Genomic DNA, 19,593 nt, shown 5'->3' on the forward strand with positions numbered 1-19,593 from the left:
TTTTATGTAGGGGGAGGCGCTCGGAAGATCTCGCGATGTACGGGAAAAACAGGGAACTAAAGATCTCGTGGGGTACAGAAAGGGGTATACAAAACAATTGCGCAGTTAATAAATCGAACAGATGGCATCCACCATATTGGTATTTGTGCTCTCTTTTCCCTCGAAGGTTAACCTCCTGCAAGGGTTAGCTGTGATCTGAGCGCCGCACTCCTGTGGCTTAGCAGATGGAAAAAAAACAGCTAATGCCTTACCACAACACTTTTATTTTTACCAGAGTAGCTGAAGCAACTTCAGTGAGAGTGGTTTTTCTGTCTCCTGAAGTCTGTATTCTTCCTATAGGGTTTATAAAAGTTGAACAAACCAGATACACTTACAAGTGGTTGCTGACTTCCTAGAATACAGTAAAATGCTCTCTTTATCTGAATGATGTATGTGGCATAGGAAAGCTATCTCTTCCAGCTGAGACAAAGGCACAGTTTTCCTGGAATGCAGATGAAGCTACTCTGTCTTCAGCTTGAAGGCAGAAACTTTTCTAGTCTAGTGGGTTTTGCTGTGTTCAGATTTCAATATAATTTTTTCCAATTATACGTATTAAGTAGTGTCACACAGCTTCCTCAGAAAGAAACTATTCTTCCCAATCTCCCAGCACTTCCTGCTATAAATCTGCCTAATGTGGCAGTTGCGTTTTTGGTTGGTTGGTTGTTTTTGTGGGGTTTTTTGTTTTGTTTTTTTGGTTGATTGGGTTTGGGGGGGTTTATTTTGTTTCGATTTTTTCCTTTGTTTTACTTTACTTCCAGGCTAAAAGGAATTACTACCTGGGCCCTCTTCCAATAAGTACATAATGTCTTCAGACCAGCTTTAACTGAAGTAGGCCTCTCATAGGATCAATATTTTAATACATGCAAAAAGCCAGTTTACATAGACAGCACTGATGCCACACATGCTGCAGTTGTTTTGGGTTTTTTCCAGTTTGGGTTTTTTTCCAGCTTCCTGTTGTACCAAAAGGGCGTAGCATACTTAAGCTTTAAGTATGTAAGGGGTTTTTTAAAATTCCATTTACCTGTGGACCTAATTAAGGTGATGATTAGGTCCCACACTATGATAAAATGCAGTTTTCGGGCTCTTCAGTTTGGAGCAGATGGTGATTCCATTTGAGATCCTGACTGATGCACACTGTTGTAAAGTCTGACCGTAGTTTTTCCAGGATGCACCAAAAAATGAGGTTTTATCTTTAATGATGAGACAAATACATACATGTGTATTTGAATCTGCTGCACTGTTTCCTGTTCTCATCGCTTGTAGAGTGCTTTTCTGCCACAGTAACTTTCGAACAGTAGTAACTTCTCTTTGACTTAATAAATTAGTTCCGATTTAAACCTCATCATTTTTTTCAGCTGGAGGCCTTGATACTAATGAAAATACTGATTGTCAGCTGGTGACTGACCTCCTCCAGCACTGACTGATGCACTTGATTGGTCTATGTTGGTAGTGGTCTAAGGAAATGCAGAAAAATTGCAGCTTAACTTTTCATACAGGATTCATGGTTGGCTACAACTGTAGTGTTAAGATCTGGTTTTAGCTGTAATAATTTATTTCCTAAGTTTTCTACTTCCTTATATATGGCAGTAAATTGATTTTTTAGATAGCAAAAAGTGATTGTTTTTCCTTCCAGAAAAGACTGGTGATTCAGAAACATCTGACAGTAGTAATCTCTGACAAGCTCCATTGCAAATTAGTAGTTTTGATACAGGAGAAGATATCGAACTTGTGGTTCGTTTTCACTTCAGATTAGACAGAACTGCTAATCCTCAATATGAACAATATCTTACATTGTTCTTTAAAATAAAAGTAGTTGTAGCAAATAAAACTGTCAGAATCCTGAATGTTTGAAGATTGAAATACATTCTCTAGTTGAAAAACAGTAGAAAATCTGGCATTTCTTATCCTTTTTAAGAGTTTCAGAATTTATTGTATTAAGAACTCAAGACAAAAAAAATCAAAATGTCCTAATACTTATAAAAGGGCAGTGGTAAAACTTACTTCCTGGACTGCAGCTGTAGTTCAATGATAATCTTGATTTATTTTTTTTTTTAAGAAATACGTTGAGGTTTTTTCTTAATGTCAATGTTAATTTTTTAAACGTAACCTAGGAATACAATTCCTCTCTGGAGAATCAGCCAAGTGTTACACCATGTACCTGTACGTAAGACTTGAACAAGGCACCATCTAGTGCTTTAACCAATATTAAAGAAAGCATTGTTCACCCATGGGCCTTGAGTTATTTTGCTTGGAGCTGGTGAGTTCTGTTGTACATAGAGAAGCACAGAATGCTTTGTAGGGGTGGGTGCCACACAGTGACAATAGGTCAGTTCATCCTGTTTCAGAATTGGGGATCAAAGAATATCAGCCTTGCTTGGGTGGAATCAGCTGCCTGTCTGTATGTGCTTGCAGAAAATATGTGGAAGAGCTGCTGCCCTCTCAGCAAAAGATAAGCAACCTTAGGTTCCTGCACAGTTACATCCACCTCTTGCATAACTTTTTAAAAAAAATGTTATCAGGGTAATACTTTTGTCCAAGTAACATGTGAGCCTGTAGATATGTCCTGCTCTGATACCACTACCAGCTTGCCATCTTCAAAGAAAAATCACACCCTCCTCTGAGTCCTAGTAAGACTTATAGAGACCAGCTGATGACTTGATCTCAAAAGGAAAAGATCCTTTTTGAACATCTTTATAAAGGAGCCAACTTCTCATGAGGTCTGGGAGACCAGACCATCTCCATGGGTGCCTGCATGGTGCTGAGGGTTTTGAACCATGAGAAGGTAAGAAGGCCTGCCTCTGATTCAGGACACCTTGGTAACACCAGGCTTCAGTCTGAGGTAAGAAGAGAAGTAAAATATGTTGCCGAGATTTATAGGAAAGGTGATGCTAAAAGTCAGTTATAAATCACAGAATTGCCTAGGTTGGGAAAGACTTGAAGATCAGCCAGTCCACCAACCATTAACCTCACACTGACAGTTCCCAACTACACCAGATCCATCAGCCCTACTCTTAAACACCTCCAGGGATGGGGACTCCACCACCTTCCTGGGCAGCCCATTCCAACCCCTAACAACCCCTTCTGGAAAGTAATACTTCTTAATATCTAGTCTAAACCTTCCTTAGCACAATTTGAGGCCATTACCTCTTGTCCTATCGTTTGCTACGCAACGTTACTTAATGTTTCTTAAGTACAGCTCTTCACTTTCTGCCTAGTTCTGGGTCTGCATGGGTTCCAGAGGTCCTCTTTAAGCAGGGTTACTCCATCTGTTGATGATATGGTCTCCAGTATGTTCACTGGATAGCTGTGAATAAACCCTGTGACCTGGGTCATGGTGATTTGTGAGAGACGGGCTGAACAGACTTGGATCTATATGTCGGAAAAGCACAGGTTTCAGGTGAATCCTAAGGAAAAAGTTGGCTAAATGTTTTAATCTGAGGGCAGAGTGGGGAATCATGGGAAATCTTTGGCTTGCCATCGAGCAAGATAGGCGATGGATGCTGCTGAAGTGAGGGGAGCGTAACAACTTTACCTATAACAGATGCTGCTTGCATTATGAAACAGGGTAATGAAGCTGCTTTCAGTTTCTTTGTGTAGTAAACTGCTCCCTGTGTAGTAAAAAATTCTGATGCCTCCTTTCTGCCTCTGCTTTGTTGGGCAGGAAATGACATTTGCTTGTCTGAGAGCAGGCGCTTGCTGCTGCCAATTAGTTAAGCTGTTCCTGTCTCCAAATTAGAAGCTTTATAAGCTAAACGAACAAGTGTTCTTTCAAGTTTTACTCAAGGAAAGACAGGATATCTGAGTCTGGCAGGGTTGGAGACTCCACCGCCTTCTTGGGTAACCTGTGCCAGTGGTTGGTCACCCTCACAGTAAAAAGTGTTTCGTGATGTTCAGATGGAACCTACTGTGTTTCAGTGTGTTCCTATTGTCTCTGATCCTGTTACTGGGTACCATGGGAAAGCTGATTCTATCTCTTTGCACCCTCCCTTCAGCTATTTACATACATTGGTGAGATCACCTCTGGGCCTTCTGTTCTCCAGGCTGAACAGTCCTAGCTCTCTCAGCCTTTCCTCATGAGAGAAATGCTCCAGTCCCTTCAGCATCTTCGTGGCCCTTTACTGAACTCTCTCTAGTATATTCATGTCTCTCATGTATTGGGGAGCCAAAAACCAGACACGGTATTCCAGGTGTGGCCTCACCAGTGCTGAGTAGAGGGGAGAATCACCTCTGTCAACCTGCTGGCAACCAGGATACCATTAGCCTTCTTTCCAAAAGGGTACATTTTTGGCTCATGTTCTAGTTGGTGTTCACGAGGACACCCAGGTTCCTTTTCTACCTAGCTGCTTTCCAGCTGGACAACCCCTAGCATGTACTGGTGCCTGGGGTTGTTCCTCCCCAGATACAGGGTGTTGCACTTCGCCTTGTGGAACTTCATGATATTCCCACCAGCTCGTTTCTCCAGCCTGCTGAGGTCCCTTGGGATGGCAGCACATCTCTTTCTTATCAGCTATTTCTCCCAGTTTTGTGTCATCTGTAAACTTGCTGAGGGTATGTATACACTGTCCCATCACCCACATAATTAGTGGAGGTTTTTAAGAGGACTGCAGCCAGTACTGATCCCTGGGGTACCCTGCTGATCACTGGCCTCCAACTAGACTTTGTTCCACTAATCACCACACTCTGGGCCTGGCCATTCATGGAGTTTTCAGTCCGACTCACTGCTTATCCATCCCACACATCAGCAGGTTCTCTATGAGGATCTTACAGGAGACAGTGTCCACTGCTTTTCCCTCAGCTACCAGGTGTGAAAATGAATTGTAACTCCCCAAAATGGCCTGGGAGATATAGGACTGCAAGAAAAAACAGCCTGAGAGAGGTAAGGGATGGGGGAAAGCAGAGGCCCTCCGAGCAGAGGAACATCTCAAATGCTTGCAAGTAGCGAAATTATAGTCACAGGTAGACAGTGCGGAGTTTGGAGCTGATAAGGCGGCCTGGATAGCACAGGATGCGGCTGGAGGAGGGAGCCCTGTGAAGGCAGGATGGTTCCACTCTGGTGCATCTTGTAAAGTTTCAAGGGCCATCTGTCCAGTGAATGACCTTTGCTTCATTATCCACAAAGCGCATATTAAAGTTCACATCCCTGCATATGCTAATGAAGATTAACAAGAGCATGCTAATGACATCACCCCATGAAGCACCTTACCCCTCCCCATACATGGGATATGTAGGTATGTGGGCGACCTAGGGGATGGACCCAAGGAACGTGTGTATAAATTGAGGGGGGTGAGGAGTAGGAGCAGGAAAGGAAAGAAGAGAACATGAAGAAGTGGACAGATGCATTCCTGATGAACTTGGACTGGACCAGTGCAGGAACTCAGGCTGGTGATCTCTATTCTATCTCCCTCTTTTTCTTTTTCCTCTTTTCCCTCACTACCATTAGGTAACACAAGGCATGCTACATTGCTTGCTCTAACTCTTTATATACTTAGCCAATTATTGTGTATCCAATTAGTACATTGTGGGAAGTTAATAAATGTCTGGACTTTGACACTTGTCTCAGCGTTGTCCACTCTGCTGGGGTTTTACGAACCTGAGTCATTCATCTCCCTTGTCTGAGCAGGATGTGACACCAGGCCAGTCATTTCATCATAAAAATGTATCAACTTGGTCAAGCATAACTTCCCCTTGTTGAAGCCATGCTGACTACTACTGATGATTTTCTTAATATGCCTGGAAATGTGCCCGGTTTGGCTTCTCCATCACTTGAAAGTGAGGCTGACAGACCTTTAGTTCCCTGGGTCCTTCTTGCTCTTCTTGAAGATGGAAGTGACATTTGCTTTCCACCAGTCTTTGGACACTTCCCCAGTCACCATGGTCAATCAAAGATTATTATGAGTGGCCTTGCAATGACATATGCCAGCTCCAACAGCACTTGTGGGTGCATCCTATGGGGGCCTATGGGATGTCTGGTTTATGTAGGTCTTCTCTGAACTGATCCTTTTCTACCAAGGGTACATTTTCCCTGCTCCAGACTTTCCCCTTGGTCTCTGGGACCTGGGAGTCCTGAAGGCCAGTGCTGCTTGGAAAACTGAGGCAAAGAAGGCATTCCGTGCCTCAACCTTTTTCATGTCCAGGTGCCCCATGTCCTTCAGCAACAGGCCTGCATTTTCCATAGCCTTTTCCACCTATGTACTTAGATAAGCCCTTGTTGTCTTTGACATCCCTGACCAGGTTCAACTCCAGTTGAGCTTTAGCTTTTATAACTTCATCTCTGGATGCTTGGGCAACATCTTTGTGTTCCTCCCAATTTACCCATCCTTGGTTACACCCTCTGAATGCTTTCTTCGTGTGTTTGAGTTTGTCCAGGAGTTTCTCATTCATTTACACAGACCTCCTAATATGTATGCCTGACTTCCTATTCACTGGGATGGACTGCTCTTGAGCCTGGAGGAGGTGATCTTTGAATATTTGAATATTGGGCCCTTCTTCCCTCCAGGGCCTTATCCCATGGGATGCTTCCGATCAGACCTTTGAAGAGATCAAAGTCTGCTCTCCTGAAGTTCAGGATTGACATCTTGCTTTTTACCCTGCTCCTTCTTCTCAGGATTGTGAACTGCAGCTAAGGCTGCCTTTGACCTTCACAGTCCCAACAAACTCCTTGTTGGTGAGTATGAGGTCCAGTAGAGCACATTTCCTTATTGGATCCTCTGTCACTTGAGTCAGAAAGTTCTCACTGATGCACTCCAGGAACCTCTTGCATTTGTTATGTTCTGCCAGCAATCAGGGTGGTTGAAGTCCCTCATTCTTTGGGCACTGTAAGAGTGCTCATCTTACCTCCTAAGAAAACATGGAACACGGCATTTCTTTTTCTGTGGTTCTGGAAAAGGATGGCTTAAATAAAGGCTTGCTTCTTTCAGCGTGCCTTACTAATGCTTTGAGCACCAATCCATCACGAATGGAAGCAGGAACATGTCTCCCTAGATGAAGTTGCTAATGAAAAAGTCATAGGGCAAGTTGATTTCCTGCTTAACCTTGTGTCACACTGCAAGTTCAAAGATTTGGGATCACTCAGCCCTGGGCTGAGCAAACTTCTTGCACTGCTGCTGTGTAGCAGGAGGACAAAGCACAGGGAGGAGAAGACAGTTAGGGCCCTGAAGTCTGACAGGCAGAAGAAAAATGAGAGCAGGCTCTTAAATGAGTCTGCAGTGGGCGTTCTCAGTTTCACAGCAAACCTGTGTAATAATGAAGCTGCTAGATTTCTGGGGAAAAAACAAGTCCTATATGCCTGGCTCACAATGAAAAGAATCACATTACAGTGATTCTGACTATAAGCTTGATGATATGAATTTGGTGTTGTTAAAACTGAAAAACTGGAAGTAATTGCAAACACCAGTTCAGGTTCTGATAGTTTGGATTACAACACCTAGTTATGGAAGCAGCTATTCTGTGCTACTGTATCCTCCTTTTTACAGCTGTCCATTCAGTTCATTACCCAAAATGGGAAACTATCCTCCACAGAGCAACAAGAAATCAGAAGAAAGTGTCTTCTTTTTCAATGGCAGAACATGTTTTGATGCTTGCTGTAGCTTTATGATACTCAGAATATCATGGGAAAACTAAGAAGCTTGGAAGAGGCCATAAGTTATATTCAATATCCCACTTGAAAGTCTAAGGGCTAGGTCCTCCTTCTTGCTAGCTCTTGCCTTCATTCGTTACTGTTTTTTTGCTGAAGGCTTACGCTTCTGCTGTCAGTATATTTCTTTAGGACATAGCTTTTATGCCAGTTACCAGATGATTTCAAAGCAGAATACTAAACTGGTTGTGTTACTGCTGCCCTTCCTACATTACTAGTAGCATCTTTCCCTGGGCGGCTCTGCAAAGGCTTCTGGAGGCTTCTAGTTAGCCACCCTCATGGAAGCTAGTCCTGGCATATTCTCTAGACTAGCTGTGTTGTCATCAAGCATGAAGCAGGACTGGCCACCATGGTCTTCAGAGTAAGTCAAGAACAGAAATATTACCTCAGCTCTGTTGATAAAGCTATGGGTGTGGTGAAAGGAAACCAGTGTCCCTGGAAAAAAAAAGGGCTATGGAATGTTTTTTATATAATAGTCATCTGAAGAAAAACAATATCCTGTTGCCTCAAGGCACTGCATTGTGTTTGGTTTACCCTTAGCGGTCTTGATCCAGTGGCTACAGAAAAAGAAGAAACAAGGGTGCCTACTGAACTGAAAACAAGTATTTTAGTGCTGTTTAGTCTGAAGACAGTTGTGTAGGTAGGATTACTTTCTGTTCCTCTCCTTAACTCAGCTAAACTGTCTTATTGACAGAGCAAAGGATCCTGCTGGTCACATTTGTACAGCTCACTGATGAGCTCGTTCAAGAATTTGGAATGACACTTTGCCTATGTAATTTTATTCCTGCTGAAAAAAAAAAAAAAAAGCAGGTGAAACACACAGGGGATTCCTCTTGTGTAGGTACCTGAAAGGGCTACATTTGAGGTACAGAAGCCATGGTTAGCCATCTGTCTTTATAGAGTAAAAGCTGTAATGCTCACAAGAGCTAAAGATGTTTTCCGAGACTAACAATTTCCAGATATTCAAGTTACAACACACGTACTGTCACATAGCAGCTATTTCCAGGAAGCAAAACTGAGTTCTTTGTGACACTTCTGCTTCAAAGCAGTATGAAAGGCATAAGCTCTGTCCTAAGCCAGATGGTAGAACAAGACTAAACTACCACACTAGAGGTTAAATCTGGACCCATCTTCTCAGCATGTTTTCTGAAAGAATTTTTTTCTAAGATTTTTCTGTGAATAGCTGTCTAAAAAGAAGGGGGTGGTGTCTTTAAACCAACATCTGGTCTAAGAAAAGAGGCAATGAACAATTTTGTAATTATATTGGAAATGCTTCATCTACAATAATTAGAACATTCATACAGAATTTTCCAGAGTCAGCTTAAAATAACACACACAATACATTAACTTCAGAGCATCCTAGATCCATCAGTTGGTTGTATTCACTGACAGAGACTCTCATCTGCAGGTTCACGTCTGCCCAGCAACAGGGCTGATGCTGCTTTCCATGACACACCACTGAGGGGTATCTGATTTCAGTAATCAAGGTGGAAGTCAAGCTTCACAAGCCAGCAGGCTGACAGATTCCAAACTACATCTGTGCTGATAAAGCCTGGAGGTTTTTACTCATGCACAGTAGCAAAGGAAGCTCCTGCAGCAGCCAAGCAACCACTGGCTCTATAGGCAGTATGGTGCAAGACAGCAGCCAAACAGTAGTCAGCAATGAACCAAAGCAAGCTTCACATCTAGCTCCAGGGTCAGGACCAAAGCTGGCAGAGGTACTATTTTTGCAACTGCAGTAGCTTTGGAGAGCTTGTGGATTGCTCACTTTAATGGGCCTGCGAAGACTGACCACAGCCATATCAGCTTCACATCCTGTGGTTGTATTAGAGCCAGACCCTATTTAACACCAGTACAAGCCCAAAACATTAACATGTTATATCCTAACTGGTACAAAACTTAACTATATCTTACCATGAATTATAAGTACTTGTGCATACTTTATTAACAGAGTATAAGATCTAGAATTCCTAAAAAGAACACCATAGAATCTTTGTTTAAGCCTGGGCAATTGCACACATACAGGAATTACAAGGCTTGGAATAAAAGACAAGCAAGTAAGGGAGTTTTCCTGACCAAGAGGCAGGGGTGAAGTGCAATCAACTTCATCTGAGCTTGCATCCTGGAGCTTTATATAAATTGCAAAGTCAGTTTAATTATTTAGTTTATTTCTTTATGCTTTTAGAAACAACTATGGCTGGATAGAACAACAAATAGCAGGAAGGGAGCGTGAACTGCTTGTAGTCCTTCACTCATCCACTAATGCATACAAAACAAGCATCACAAGTTATTCACTGGCCCATTTACGATGTCTGACATTGCACACCACCTCTAGGGTGATGCTCATCATCTTCATAGGCTTCTCCGTTATAGTGGTGTCTTCTTTTTTGAGATGGATCAAAGTCCACTAAATCCACCTGTTCCATTTCCTCAGTTTCTTCTATTTCCTGCCTTGTAGGTAGCATTTTTTCAAGTAAAGACAGCTTATCTGAGGAGAGGAAGCCACTCTCTGGGAAGTTCACCTGAAATTGTTAAGAACTCTGGTTACTCAAGTCTGCCTGAATTGGTCTTTTTCTATCCCACCACAGGTCAAATATCTGCCAAAGTCAGCTTTATCATCACAGATGACTTAAACCCAGTGCTTAAAAATAAAATAGAAAAAAAAAATCTAAGTCAGTAGTCTATTTTTTAACGCCTGTGAGAAACTAGCTTCTAATTCTGGCACCTTAACTAAGTCTTAGCCAACATTTCTTATGTCTCAGGCTGCCCTCTGGAATCACCCTAGAAGCAAAGCACAGGATGTATCAACATTAGCCATATGGTTGCATCTCCTCTAAAACCATAGCAGACAGTGCCTGTTGCCACAGCTCTCTATTAGCTTCTCTCCAGAGAAGAAATCAGTATTTTTCAGCCCAGTCCTTTGCTCCAGCACAGGGTAAGTTACTAGTTCATCACAACAATAGAAACATGATGAGAGAAACTAAAGAACATGCCAAGCTGCCATGGTTTAAACCTAGCTGGCAGGCAAACACCATGCAGAGCCACTCACACTCCCGTGGCCCAGGGGATGGAAGTAAATTGGAAGGGTAAACTTGTAGGTTGAGATAAAAACAGATTCATAATTGAAATAAAGTAATAGAAAATACAAGCAGGTAATGCACAATGCAATTGCTCACCACCTTCTGGCTGATACCCAGCCCATTCCCAGATGGCGATCCCAACACATCAAGATCCAGCAATTGCGATCTTGGAAGCAAGAGAGAACCCCTTCCTTCCCGGCTGACCCTCCTCTACATACTGAGCATGATGTTGCATCTATATGGAATATTCCATTGGCCAGTTTGGGTCCAGTGCTCTGGCCGTGCTTCCCCCCAGCTCCTTGTACACCTGCACATGGACAGGACATGGGGAGTTGGAGTCCATGATCTCTCAACACACTGATGAGTTGGAGAGTTGTTGATCTCTCAACACTCTGATATTTTCAGTTGTTGCTGTCAGCATTCTGAATCCAAAACACAGCGCTACTCTAGCTACTAAGAAGAAAGATTAATTCTATCCCAGCCATAACTAGGACGCAAGCAAATGGAAATTCCAAACTATGCAAAGAAACTATTCTGGTACTTAACATACTTTCAGCACTGAGTGTTTCTCTTTGAACTGTAATTCCGTAAAATTGTAAAAATTGTAAAAAACCAATACCAAACCATGACATCTGATAATTGGCATCTCTTGATTGAGGTAATGCTTAGAGGTTAGATTTTGGATGGATATTCAAGTGCTGAACTGTGACATGTATGTAAGTTGATGCACTTACCCTGAATTCTATGATCAGACGTCCTTTTTCATATGGTCTGCGATAAATTGGCATACCTTCATTCAACACACACTTAATAGCCCCATGCTTGACAACCTGGCCTAAAAAAAAAAAAAAGCACCACGAAAAGGAATGGCTACATGCACAACAGAAACAGCTGTAGTTTTTAACTCCCTTGAATATTTATGTAACCTTCTACATTGTGTTAGACAGCTACACCAAATGTAGTACTCTAATAGGGACTTACTGCCAGGTTGACATCTACATTACATTCTTGTAACCTTGTTATGCTTCCCAGAGGAAGCATACTTACAAATTTATTAAGTGCTCCATCAGTTCCAAGGCTGAAAAAGTGGTTTTCAGAGACCCACGGCCTTCAAGTCTCATGAGGTATCCTCAGGATACAAGTATGTCCATGAGGTAAGGTCTGTTACTATATCACGCAAAGAGAAAGTTACTGCTGACCGCTATCCAAAAATCCCTCTTTAAATAAAGATATGTATTGCAAAGACTAGGAAAAAAGCTTGATACCAGCATACATCCCTTGCGCATCAAGATGGGCTGTTTCTATTCCTTCAAATTTCCAGCTTACGTTCACTGTTTGCTTTGACTTCTAGCAGAAAGCAAACCAGCACTTACCAGGATGGGAGGTAATAATAATAGTTCTATTATCCAGCGTTGTGATAGGCTTTTGAAAGCCACACAGTGCTTCAACCAGTTGAATATCCATAGACATCAGAAGGTCTTCATCTCGTCTAAGGCAGAACCAATCAAAAACAGTTATAGAGAGGGAGAAGCAGTAAAAGGACCATACCACACTTCAGTATTTACCTTGGCAAGGACAATAAAGCTTCAATTTTAATAGAAGCACAGGTAATTAAAAAAGGAATACTGAATATTGGTGCAGCATCTCAAGTGAGCAATTACAGGAATGATATCCACACTGAAAGCCATTACTGATCAAGTCTAGCTATCAAAGGTGTAGAAATGTTTATTGAAAACAAATAAATACTGCACAGCTGTGAGAGACAAATTATAACTCCCCAAAACAGCCAGGGAGAAACAGGACTGCAAGAAAAAACAGCCTGAGAGAGGTAAGTGATGGGGGAAAGCAGAGGCCCTCCAAGCAGAGGAACATCTCAAATGCTTGCAAGTAGCGAAATTATAGTCACAGGTGGACAGTGCGGAGCTGATAAGGCGGCATGGATAGCACAGGATGCGGCTGGAGGAGGGAGCCCTGTGAAGGCAGGATGGTTCCACTCTGGTGCATCTTGTAAAGTTTCAAGGGCCATCTGTCCAGTGAATGACCTTTGCTTCATTATCCGCAAAATGCATATTAAAGTTGACACCCCTGCATATGCTAATGAAGATTATCAAGAGCATGCTAATGACATCATCCCATGAAGCACCTTACCCCTCCCCATACATGGGATATGTAGGTATGTGGGCTGACCTAGGGGACGGACCCAAGGAACATGTGTATAAATTGAGGGGGTGTCCTGGTTCAGCCAGGATAAAGTTTTCCCCAGCAGAGAGAGAGGGGGAAGGGATCTCCAGCCGGGTTATTCATACCATGTTGACGTCAGGTCCAGGGGTGGAGCCTTTTTACCTTTTGCTTCTGGTGTTGGTTTTTGCCATACATGCGGCGGGTTTGCTCCTTGATCATTTAGCGGTATTTCTCTGTATATCGTTTGTCTTGTTCACTGTTATTGCTGTTTATTGTTGTTACTATTGATACTGTTGTTGTTATTCAGATTGTTCTATTACTCTGGTGTATTAAATTTCTTGTTATTTCAGCCGGGGTCTGTGTTTAACTTCCAGCCTGACCGGTGGGGGAGGGGCAACAGCCACATGCTCTCTCATCCCAGCAAGAATTAAACCTTGCACATTAAAATTTGGCGCCCAACGTGGGGCAGACACTGACCAGAGTGTGGTAGAGCAATCTGTTGGGTGTAATCTTTCTGTTTGTATTTGTTTGATAAGAAAATGTTTGCAATGCTGGCCCATTTGCTTGCATGGGGGGGATGGATTAACCCTTATATCCAGCGTATAATCCCAGTGGTGGTGTTTGTTATCAGTGGAAAATATGCAAAGGGTCTTATGTTGTTATACTGGCTATTGAATGCTTATAATGCCTTTGTATCGCTGTGTGGGGGGGTGGGCCAGTACCTGTTTGCCGTTTAGTTTTTTGTTAGGGGTATTACCCCCTCTGTGGGTGAGCCAGGGGAAGAGATCCTCTCGGCTTTGGGGAATTTTAACTATTCATGGAGCCTGCAGGCCAGTGTGATTGTGGCACTATGCCTTCTGAATGTCTGCCTGGTTTCGGTTTTGGCCATATGGTATTTCTCTGACAACAGCAGTGCCCGGAAACCTGCCCCGAGATCAGATAATAGTGAGTGGCAAGGGGTGTGGGAAAAGATGGGCAAAGGCCTGAGTCGGTGGGCACCTCCAATGCTTTGGAATTTCACTTCTGAGCAAATGCAAAGCCCTGAGAAGCTGATGGAGTGCTTAGAAAGGGAGTAGGAGCAGGAAAGGAAAGAAGAAAACATGAAGAAGTGAAGAGGACAGATGCATTCCTGATGAACTTGGACTGGACCAGTGCAGAAACTCAGGCTGGTGATCTCTATTCTATCTCCCTCCTTTTCTTTTTCCTCTTTTCCCTCACTACCATTAGGTAACACAAGGCATGCTACATTGCTTGCTCTAACTCTTTATATACTTAGCCAATTATTGTGTATCCAATTAGTACATTGTGGGAAGTTAATAAATGTCTGGACTTTGACACTTGTCTCAGCGTTGTCCACTCTGCTGGGGTTTTACGAACCTGAGTCATTCATCTCCCTTGTCTGAGCGGGACCCAACAAAGGCTCACTTGCATCCACTTTCAATTCACTGCTCCTTCCAAATTTCTAGAAAGCATTTATCTCTCAACCTCCTAAACACTGCAAATGGGACAACTAATACCTTCCTTTATGCAGATTAACACTTCCTTAAGTGCATCATCTAGCTTTATATTACTCTGTTACACTTGCTTTCTGAAGGAAGGTACTAGGTAAGTCTGAACAGGTGATGGCTACTCTGGGTTATGATGAAAGTACCATCTAGAAAGCACTAAGAGGTACCAGGAGGAGATAATGTAGTTGTCCTAACTGCCTATTCTGGCTTCAGGATGGCAGTGCTAGCAATATCTGCATGCACTGTATATTCAAGGGCTACAAAATCCTCCAGCCTATTCAAAGAGTCTAGTTATTTCAGTGACTCTGTTTTAAAGGTCTCTGGGAGAAGACTTGCCTGAAAAGTTAATTTTAGACTCTGACAGGAGAGGGGAAACATAACACTTGTCCCAGAGCAACATGACCCTGCAAGACCAGTTAACATCAGGGGTTATCTAAGGACACTAGCACGGAAGTTAGTAGGCAGAAAGATGGACTGGACAAAAATAAGCCAGTGGAATTGTGACTTCAAGTCCCAGGTAGTCATGCAAACAGTTTGTCCCAAACTGTCCCTTTGGCATAGGTGATTCAGTATCTTTCACTGTAAGTTAAGAAAAATCAGCTGAGTAAGCTTATCCAAAGCAAAAAGGACTCATTCTTAGCCTGTGAGCTTAGCATTCTTTGGCACAGATTTCTGGCACCAGCTTCCAGAGCTCAGTACCATACAGGACAGTCAGGCAGACCAGCTGCAGGTTTCCCAAGAACCTTTGACTCACTGTTCCTATTTACAAGTACTTATCAGTGGTTGGTTATGACGTAAATCCTTTCTCTAAATCCACTGATTCCCTTGTTACTGCTATGAACAGAAGCAATGAGACATCAAGCACAACACCTTTCTGCATGATGCCCAGTGTTGCTTTTAATTGGACCTAAATGCACTGGACAGACTTATTCCACAAACAGTAACTTGAAACAAGGAGGCTTGCAACACCAAGCACTACCATCCAGTAACATGAAATATTTCAGACATGGTCAATGCTGCTTGAGTCACTTTTGCTTTCGCAAGAAAGAACAGACAGGACTGATTACCCTGACCAGTGCACTCCGGGCAGGAAATGGAAGTGTGGGAAGCCACCTCTGGTCAGAAGGGTGTGTGCTCTATTTCAGTAAGTTTGTTAGAAATAAATTCCCTGAGCAAAAGTGAACACACTAAAAGTTTTCTGTGCCTTGAAGCCAAGTGGGCAATGAACAATGGCCTACATGAAGTGGTAATTTTCTGAGGTAAATAATGAAATGCTACCCTAAAAAGAGCATGGAAATATATCACAAATATCACGACTATTAAACAAAAATCTCAGTATTTTAGGAGTTTCAAAAATTTGGTTTTGTTTGCCTGCTATCCCCTCCCACTGTCAAAGCTCACATAAGAATACTGTGTGCTACTAACACATGAGTGAATTGGAACTAGTTGTACCAGCATTCCCACAAACCTCAGTGCCCTCTTCGACACCCAATCTACTGGTATTTCCAGCAGAAAAAAGGTGAGTGGTAACCAAGGAATGACATGGACTAGCATCTTAGGAGTTAATACAAAGAAATTCTAGAGTTTTTACCTTGTAAATAGAGAGTGGTCTTTTTGATCCAAGACAATAATGATGTCCCCTGGCTCTAGTCCTGGCTCTTGGTCCCCTTCACCATGGAATGTTATTTTCTGACCATCCTTCATTCCTATTGCAGAAAACAAACAAACATTTTCATCTTTTTTTTAAGTGAAAAGCAGCAATAAGAAATACTTTTATAGGCTGGTACCAGGAGATCTCTGGATCTTTAAATTAAAACATCTGGACCTTCCCTTGAAGCACTCAAGTTGTTTTTTTTAATCCAACACATCCAACAGATTTTAGAGGTGCTAACCTCTACTATGTTGAGACCATTAAGCTTAACTGTAGTGAAAAACAGCCACCTGCCAAGATAAAGTCCTCAAGGGAAACATTATCAAAACTGCTTTCATTATATGCACAAGTACTAAAAAAAGAAACACTGCATGAAAAATACATTCTGAAAGCCAGTGACCAAGCAACTTTTATAAATCTTCAGTTTAAAAAAAATGTAGTAGAGCTACTTATGAAACACCATCTCAGTGCCTGCTGAGTGCAAGAAATACTCTCCCCAGGATTGTAACCATCGCAGAAGAAACCAGTTTCACCCCTACAAAACTCCCCACCATAAAATTCCAGCTGCCTCATGCTAGCCTACAGCATGTTTTTCTATAAGAAAGAGAAGATAAACTCTTCTCAGTAATTTCCCCATTTAAAATGTCAATAGTATTTCCCTACTAGTCCTCATATTTAATGCTACTGTAGGATTTTACCTGTTAAAAACAAATCCAGGCATTGTATAAAGGTGTGCTTACACATATAACAGTTGCAAGTGATAATCAGGCCAAGTCTGCAGAAGCCATGTGCTTGTCAGATTGCTCTGTCTTACAAGCTGCACTACAGAGACTTTTCCCAACAGGTTTTGAGCAGCCTTCTCAACAGAAATGCATTTAACACTCAACACTGTTGCGTTCACCCATTACTATCAGTGTGAGGGTTTGTGTATTGAGTTGCATTTTGCCAGGCAAAGACTCCCTGCACTGAGCAGTGCTGTCAGGGCTGTGTAGCAAACAGTTCTAAGCATGAAAGGCTTAGCACTGTCTCTGCACCCTATTACTATAGCAGACCTGGTTCCCCTTCACACTGAAACACAGTAGAAGTGATCGGAGTCTGCAGGGAAAACTCATTAGGCAAGTTAAGTCAACAAGTGATGTCCAGCTACCTGATCAAGACTCAGGCTTATGAGGTTGCTCAAAACTAATTCACTGCTTACAATACTGCAGGTTTTGGAACGGATTCTTAGTTACATGCACAGGTATTAGACACAAACAGAGAAGTAATCAATGTTCTCTAAAAAGAAGTCTACTTTTTAAAGGCAGCAACAGGCAGTTATGCTGTATACGTATTCAGCAGTGTACTCATCAAATCAACACCATGCATTTGCTGAAGGTTCTGTTTTAGTGCTGCAAAGTCAGTAAATACATCCAAGTTCAGTATTTTATCTTAGTAAGACATCTCACCTTTGTCAATATGAACTTCTAGTATCTTCTTCTCTCTCACAATCTTTCTGCCAGTGCAGCTCTTACACCGGTCCTTGGGGCTGATACGCTCCCCATGCCCCTGACACTCCATACACACAGACTGGATTTGTTGCACCATTCCTGGCCCAATCTGATGAATTCTGATCTGCATACCTGTTCCTCTGCAATTAGGACAGCACTCTACCGCACCTTTCTTACCACCACGACCTGAGAATGAAAGTTGGAGATAGACGGTTATGTGCTGCCAGAAAAGAAACACAAAAGCTTTAGAAGCAACTTCTGTTTAGTTTCAGCTTCAGTTACCTTCACATTTGTCACAGATAACATTCTTCTGCAGAGCAAGTTTCCTTGTTGCACCATTGTACATATCTTCTAAACTTACTGACAATTGATGGACCACATTTTTGCCTGCAAAAGAAAACAGATACTTACTCAAGTTTGAAAGCTTGGTCTCCAAGTAATAGTGAACTTCCCATGTCAATATGCTCAAGTCAAGATAAACCAAGTATATGAGCTTTAACACCCTGTTTTAAAATAGCTTTATCTTGCTTTGCTGGTATTAGTCAATAACCCCTTCCTATCTGATGTTAAATTAGGTAACAATTCTAATAGCTTTGTCAATAACACTATTCTGTTAGAGGTAGTCAGTAGAAAAAGCTTACTGTGAAAGCACAAACAATAACAGAGACACTTAAGTGTTACAATGGAGGACTTCAATTTTAACACAATGACTGAACATGTCTCCTACAAGGAAGCAGGAGACACTGTGTAGAGTAAGCAAAGTACTTTCTTCTCACCACAGGACTTTCTGGAAACTAAATTGAGTAATTAAATTTTTACACCCAGGAATTAATTAGAATTCTAGCTGCTGTAGGCTTAATTTTGTGAAGAATACCAAAGTCCTGGCTTGCTAGGCATACTGTGATACAATACAATATCTTGACACAAACCCTTTTTTCTTCTCTTTGTCACCAAGTTTACACTAAGAAGTGATGCGGGCAGCATCACTCTTAACCAGTTTGTTTAACTCTAGCGTCCTTCTCAGTATAATTAACTGGACTTTAATCTCTGACCAGTATTTTACTGCAACTTCAACTCAATTCCACTGAACAGCACAAGAAAACAAAAAGGTTCTACATACTCAATTTGATTTGGCTATTTTATTTAGATATAGTTACTTATGGCAGCTTAGTTTAAAAATTTTTAAGCTTTGTTACCGTTCAGTTTCCTGTTCAGCCTAACAGCAACTGGGCTTACACCCAGCTAAAGGCTTTCCAAACATGAAATCTGGTTAGCTATTAACATGAAACAATACACAAGAGACCAAACTACCACACTATGAACCAAATGCCCTCCCCTCCTTGTTTCAGGCGTTAAAGGCTAGAAACACTGTCTCCCATTTTGAGATCAAGCTTGTAATTTCATTTTAACACTGCTTAAAGCCTTACATCTACAGCATTCCCCTCAGAGACTTTGATCGTGTCTACCACGGCGATTATGCTATAAAGCCTGAAAGTATTGGAAAATAGCACGTTACCTCGTCTCTCTCTCTGCATCCTCCCACCGCCGCCAAAGAACATATCAAATATGTCCATCGGTGACCCAAAACCACCACCAGAGCCACCCTCTTTGATGGCCTGCTCGCCTCCTTTGTCATACAGGTCCCTCTTCTTTGGGTCTGACAGTACCTCGTAAGCTTGGGAAATCTGCTTAAACTGCAAGAAACACACATCGTGTCTCAGGCAGCAGTGCCTTGAAAGCCCAAACGGCACCCCGGCGAGCCCCCACCCCCGGCCACCTCCCCACTCGCCCCAAACGCTCCCCAGCCCGACCCCTCAGCCTCCGTGTCAGTACCCCCCGGGGCAGGCGGCCCCGCAGCCCCATCCCGTCCCGCCACCGACCTTCTCGCCCTCATTGGGGTTCTTGTCAGGGTGGTACTTGAGCGCTAGTTTTCGATAGGCCTTCTTCAGCTCCTCAGCAGAGGCGTTGGGCTTCACGCCCAGCACGTCGTAGTAGGTAGTCTCCTTCACCATGG

General features: G+C 42.5%; 1 protein-coding gene across 1 annotated transcript; it reads right to left on the reverse strand.

The window, feature by feature from the left end:
* Window positions 1-8,919: 8,919 nt before the first annotated feature.
* DNAJA1 (DnaJ heat shock protein family (Hsp40) member A1) lies at window positions 8,920-19,593 on the reverse strand. Its single transcript, XM_026866582.1, has 8 exons — window positions 19,460-19,593; window positions 19,096-19,273; window positions 17,862-17,966; window positions 17,538-17,765; window positions 16,033-16,147; window positions 12,126-12,241; window positions 11,487-11,587; window positions 8,920-10,194 (listed from the first exon to the last, which is right to left on the reverse strand). Exons 1-8 carry the CDS (start codon window positions 19,589-19,591, stop codon window positions 9,976-9,978), a joined length of 1,194 nt encoding a protein of 397 aa, XP_026722383.1. The 5' UTR covers window positions 19,592-19,593; the 3' UTR covers window positions 8,920-9,975.

The sequence above is a fragment of the Athene cunicularia genome (assembly GCF_003259725.1).
Source record: "Athene cunicularia isolate RWA chromosome Z unlocalized genomic scaffold, athCun1 chrZ_part3, whole genome shotgun sequence".
NCBI classification, from domain to species: Eukaryota; Metazoa; Chordata; class Aves; order Strigiformes; family Strigidae; genus Athene; species Athene cunicularia.